Source organism: Propithecus coquereli, unplaced genomic scaffold, assembly GCF_000956105.1.
Source record: "Propithecus coquereli isolate 6110/MARCELLA unplaced genomic scaffold, Pcoq_1.0 Scaffold377, whole genome shotgun sequence".
NCBI classification, from domain to species: domain Eukaryota; kingdom Metazoa; phylum Chordata; class Mammalia; order Primates; family Indriidae; genus Propithecus; species Propithecus coquereli.
The window spans coordinates 1,716,800-1,722,527 of record NW_012149474.1 but is presented as its reverse complement, the minus strand read 5'-3'; the positions used below and the strand labels follow the sequence as shown (position 1 = coordinate 1,722,527).

The 5,728-nt window shown below is 65.6% G+C and overlaps 1 protein-coding gene across 1 annotated transcript; it reads left to right on the top strand.

Moving 5' to 3' along the window:
• Positions 1–4,043: 4,043 nt before the first annotated feature.
• ASCL2 (achaete-scute family bHLH transcription factor 2) lies at positions 4,044–4,625 on the top strand. Its single transcript, XM_012651964.1, has one exon. It carries the CDS (start codon positions 4,044–4,046, stop codon positions 4,623–4,625), a length of 582 nt encoding a protein of 193 aa, XP_012507418.1.
• The last annotated feature ends 1,103 nt before the right edge of the window (positions 4,626–5,728 follow it).

Here is a 5,728-nt window from a genome sequence, read left to right as displayed (position 1 = left end):
GCATTACTCATGACAGCCACCCACGTGTCCACTGAGGGGTGAGTGGACACACGACCCGTGGGCCGTCCGTCCGGTGGGGCAGGAAGGAGACCCTGACACAGGCTACGGCACGGACGGCGTGAGGACGTCTTGCTGCGTGAAATAGGCCAGACGCCAGGACACACAATGTGAGGATTACACGTCTATTGTCCCCGAGGAGTCAGAGTCACGGAGACAGGAAGGGGATGGCGGGTGCCAGGGGCTGGGAGGGGGCGGCAGTTGGAGTTTCACAGGGACAGAGTTTCAGTTTGGGAAGACGCGAAAGTTCTGGAGATGGAGGGTGGAGATGGTTGCACAGCAACGGCAGTGTGCTTAACGCCACTGCACGGCACACTCGACGACAGTTAAGAAGCTACATTTTATGTCATGTATATTTAACCACAATAAAAAAATCAAATTCTGTGGCACATGAACATAATCTGGAATTCACATTTCTGTGTCCATAAATCCAGCTGTGTTGGAGCACGGCCACGCTTGATCATTTCCTCACTGTCTATGCTTGAATTTGCTCTGCGGTGGCAGCGGGTTCGTGACAGACACAGGTGTGGCCTGTGAGGCCCAAGCATTTACTGTCCCGTCCCTTGCCGATAGTGTTTGTCTGCCCCTGCTCCAGAGCTCAGGGGTGGACACCCCACAGTGGGCAGAGCCTGGGGAGGGTGCCAGGTGCGGGCAGGGCGCCGGGCAGAGCCCTCCCGAGGCAGCTGCTCAGGTGTGAAGGTCTCCTGAGATCTGGTTCACACAGCACACAGTGTGTCCACCGAAAGTGCACTTTCCAAAAGGTTTTAGTGGATTCGCAGGGCTGGGCAGCTATCCTCGCAGCCCGTTTTAGAACATGGTCATTGTCTCGAAAAGAAACCCTGTACCCTCTAGCTGTCACCCCGTCCCCGTTCCACTCCCCAGCTGTGGCAGCCACGAACCGCCGTCTGCCTTTGTGGGTTCACCTGTTCTGGACGTTTCTCACAAGTGGAATCAAATGACGTGACCCTCTGCACCTGGCTTCCTTCTCTCTGCGCCGTGCCTCTGGGTTCGCCCACACTGTGGCGTGTGTCAGCGCCCCCTTTCTGCAGCCGAGCAATGTTCCACGGCGTGGCTAGACCACGCTTCGTGTACCATCTGCGGATGAACATTAGAAACGTCACGTGGGCACCGTGCTTGTTTAAGGTGTGGCTCTCGGGATGGAAGAAGGGTCCAAGAGTTGCAGAAAAGATGACCCAGACAGCACAGAGACCCCAGCTCCGGAGAGAGCGTGCTTCCGGATCAAGGGAGGGGCCGCAGGGCCAAAGGCTGCACGGTGCCAAGAAACGAAGGGGCACCGGGGAGTGATCCTGGGTCCCCGGGGATGACTGTTTTAAGCTGGGGTCAGGGGCAGGCCCTGGGAGGACTAGGACGGGAGAGAGGGTGAAGGGAGAGAGAGGCGCTGGCCTGGCCGTGGCGCAGGACACACGGTGGGGGGCAGGGCTGTCCCAGGTGGACAGGGCAGAAAGAGGGTTGTGAGTTTCGGACAGGAAGTTTCTGGGTCTGCTCCCGAGATCCTGGAACCCAGCTGTGGAGAGGCGCCCGTGAAGACCAGGCGGAGGGCCAGACCCAGTTGTGCCCCCCACCCGCCCATACTGATCCCTAAAGTGAACACAGCTGTGGGACCAGCAGTGGGAACACCCACCAACCCAGAGGACCGTGAGAAATGCGAAATCATCATTCAAGCTGCTACAATCCTGGTGGTTTGTTCTGCATCAAAAGATAACCGAGGCTGGGTCTGCGGGGTTCTGGGGTTTTCCCGGCACCTTGTCTCGCAGCCTTGGCATAGGCAGGGGAGGGACGATCAGGCCGATCCATCTCAGGCTGCGGTTTGCCAAGTGACTGTCAGGGAAGGAGGGGGTGCCAGGGTGAGACGGCATCTGCCCTGGCTGGGGAACCTGGATTCAGACTCAGTGCCCTGATTTCTCCCTGCGTCGCGCCACTGTGCCCAGGCGACTGTGGGCACAGCCGGGGTCCTCTCTGAGTCGGCTCCCCATAAGCCAGATGGAGACAGATGCCACCAGCTCCCAGGCAGGTGCTACTCTCCAGGCCACTTGGCAAAGCAGGAAGGTCAGGCAGCCCAGCCCCGCAGAACCCCCTGCAGGGTGACGGGAGCAAATGGGCGCCTGCGAGCTTGGCAGTAGATGCTCGCCCTCTGCCAGGTGGGCTCCCTGGAGGAGGGGCTTCCGCCAGCCAGATCAGGAAGGCAGCTCCAGGCAGCTGGGTCCACCCGACCACTCTATTATTCCCTGAGATCCCAGAGGCTGTGGCCCAGGAGCATCTTGTCACCTTCGGAAAAACAGGCCTGGCCACGGCTCCCCCAAGGGCTCCTGTTCCAGACAGTGAGGTAGGATCAAAACTCTCCCCCGTTAACAGTGCATTCCTCTGCTCTTGTCTCCTCAGACCGCGCCCCCATTTCCCCGCCCCCGCGGGCCAGAGATTCTCTGGACATCCCACCTGCCCTGGGAGGAAGGCCGGGCCTGTGCTGGCGCAAGGCTGCCCCAGGCGACCTTTCTCCCACCGGCGCAATCTCTGTGCCCTTGAGGGTCGAGGGTCGAGGGTCGAGGGTCGGGGAGGGGGAAGGGAGGCTCGAGCCAGCCGCGGTGGGTGGCTGAAGCCAAGAGGGTGTCAGCGAGGAAACACAGTCGGGGAAAGGAAGGAGGCGCACCCAGGCACAAGAGGGCAGGACGGGGTGGGCGTGCTACTGGAAATGGCGGGGCGTAGGCCTGAACTGGTGGGATGCAAACCTCTGGCCCAGGGCGCACAGACACCTCTGGAGAGGTGTGCAAAGAGGGACTGGGGTGAGGGGCGGGGTGGGGACCGTGCCCAGGGAACCTGCACCTTCCAACCCAACTCGGCCTCGACCACGCCCTAAGCCCCGACCCCGCCCCAGGGCCGTCCCAGCGGACGAACGCACAGGTTGGGGCCCGGCTAGGCACAGGTGTGCTTGGGGGAGCGCGCACGCCCCGTCGCGGGGGAAGGAGCAGGGCGGAATTGAGTGGGGCCCCGAGCTTTGTTAGCGACACTCCCCGAGAGCCACGCGCCAGGCGTACGCGCTTCCTCCTTGGGGCAGGGCGTGGGGCCGCGCCCGCCGCGATTGGCCAAACGGACGGCCCACGATTGGCTCAGACCCTGGCCCCCGCCTTCTGGGGCCCAGGAGGGCGGGACGCGAGTGCAGGCTGCGCGGCGCGTGCTGCCCTCAGGGGTTTAGCGCGCCTCCGGGACGGCTGCACTGCTGTCCTGGCCACGCCTTCCGTCCCACAGCGCGCGCTGCGCGTGCGGAGGACTCGCGACTCTGGCGACTTGCTGGCTGCGCGCGCGGGGGGTGGGGAATGCGGGAAAGTTGCACTAGGGACCGGCTGACAGCGCCTGGGGGTGGAGGGAGGGGTGCACCTGAGACCTGCGGACTGTGGATGGGGGACGCACACCAGGACCTACGTACTTTGCTCTGGAGGAAGAACTGAGCACCTGCTGGGATCGGGGGGCGCACTGAAGACCTGCAGACTGCGCCAGGGGGGCGCACTTGGGCTCTGCGGACGGCGCCTCGGGGACAGGGTTGGGGGGGGCGCGCTCAGTTTGGGCTTTGCAGAATGTGTGCGCGAGGGGGAGGGCGAAGCGTGGCGGGAGGGCGAGGCGAAGGAAGGAGGGCGTGAGAAAGGAGGCGGCGGCGGCGCGGAGGAGGGTTATCTATACATTTAAAACCGAGTCGCCTGCGCCGCACCAGGGAAGACCTGGGGAGCGTCCGGCCGCACGCGAGGGACACGAGCGTCCCACGCTCCCGGGCTCCCCACCTCTCGGCCTCTGGTGCCTCTCGGTCCCGGGCTCCAGACGACCTGGGACGCGTGCCTCGGGGAGTCGCTCCGTGGAGCAGTGCCAGAGGCCACCTGGGGGCGCGACCGTTCTCCCCATCGCCCCCAGTTCCTCTGCCTGCACCTCCCTGCGACGCGCTGGGACTCGGAGCAGGCGCCTGACGGCTGGATGCGGGAGCGATGGACAGTGGCGTCCGGCTCAGGCCCGCGCCCCCGGCGCCCGGCGTCCCTGGCGGCTGCACGGCCCGGCGGAGACCCGCGTCCCCGGAACTGTTGCGCTGCAGCCGGCGGCGGCGACCGGGCGCGGCGGAGGTCGGGGGCGGCGCGGCGGCCGTGGCGCGGCGCAACGAGCGCGAGCGCAACCGCGTGAAGCTGGTGAACTTGGGCTTCCAGGCGCTGCGGCAGCACGTGCCGCTCAGCGGCGCCAGCAAGAAGCTGAGCAAAGTGGAGACGCTGCGCTCGGCTGTGGAGTACATCCGCGCGCTGCAGCGCCTGCTGGCCGAGCACGACGCCGTGCGCTCCGCGCTGGCCGGGGGGCTGCTGGCGCCGGCCGTGCGGCCCTCCACGTCCCGCGGGCCCCCCGGGGCCGCCCCCGCCACTGCCTCACCCTCCTGCGCCTCTTCGTCCCCAGGCCGCGGAGGCAGCTCGGAGCCCGGCTCCCCGCGATCCGCCTACTCGTCAGACGACAGCGGCTGCGAGGGCGCGCTGAGCCCCGCGGAGCGCGAGCTGCTCGACTTCTCACGCTGGTTAGGGGGCTACTGAGCGCTGCCGTGGGACTACGCAGGTAACCCCCGGCCGCAGGGCGGAGGGGTGGGGACGGCGGGGCGGGGTGGGCATGCCTGGCGGGTCTCGCGCCAGGCCCGGGCGATGGCTTGGATTGCGCTCGCTCTTCATTTTCCCCCAACGTTTTCAAGCCTGAGCAAGACCGCGTTTGTTTGTCCCAGATTGCAAAACTTCCTCCCGCGGCCCTCCGCCGAGTGGGGGCGGGGGAGACGGAGGGAGCGGCCGGCGGCGGGGAGGTCCTGAGTGCGGCGCGTCGCGGCAGACGGGGTGCTGGAGGCGGGGTGACTTTGCATTGCAAATCGCGCTCCGGCGGCCCGGGTGGCAGAATGAGTCGGCAGCGCGGAGCCCTGAGTCACTGCGGCCCCCGAGCGCGCGCCCCGCCCCCGCCCCGTCGCGGACCTCAGATTCCAAATGCGACGGGGTGGCGAAACTGCCGACTCTGCCTGGGGGAGGAGGGCAGGGCCGGGCCAGGCGGGGTCTGCGCTGCGCGCAGCCCGCGGGGGTGACGCGTCGTCGGTTTCCCGCCTTCTCCCGCAGCCGCAGCCCTGGACGCTGCCGAGCGCACCTCGCCTGGAGCCCGAGAGGTGGACCGGACCGGCCCGCGCGGGTCCCCACCGGCCCCTCCGAGCGGGACGCCGCCCACGCTGCCTCGCCGCCTCCAGCCTGCTAGATGCCAGTGCCCCACAGGTGTGCTACGACGGGGCTGGCACCTGTGCTGCGAGATTTTTCTGGAGAGCAGAGGATTTTATAAGGACCCAGAAAATCTGTTCTCTACACGTTAACTTGAACTGCTGGGGGGACAGTGCTGGCAGTCTGAAGACCGATTTTTGTACGAAGACTCCTTAGACTTGGAGCACAATAAAGTTTATCGAACCCCCTACCCCCACCGCCTGGAAGTTTCCAACCTGGCCAAGATCTGGACAGAGCGGCCCCTGAAGGGGTGGGAGGTCCTGGCCTGGGGGTGCCGTTCGCTGGGCTGTGGAGACCTGCCTGGGGAAACCTACTTTACGGAGGACGAACTTTATAAATAAACCAGTTCTGTGTGTCAGTGGCACTCTGTCCCTGTTCCCAGGTGAGGGCCA

Coding starts and splice junctions, on each gene's coding strand:
- ASCL2 (XM_012651964.1), top strand. CDS start 4,044: ATGGACAGTGGCGTCCGGCTCAGGCCCGCGCCCCCGGCGCCCGGCGTC.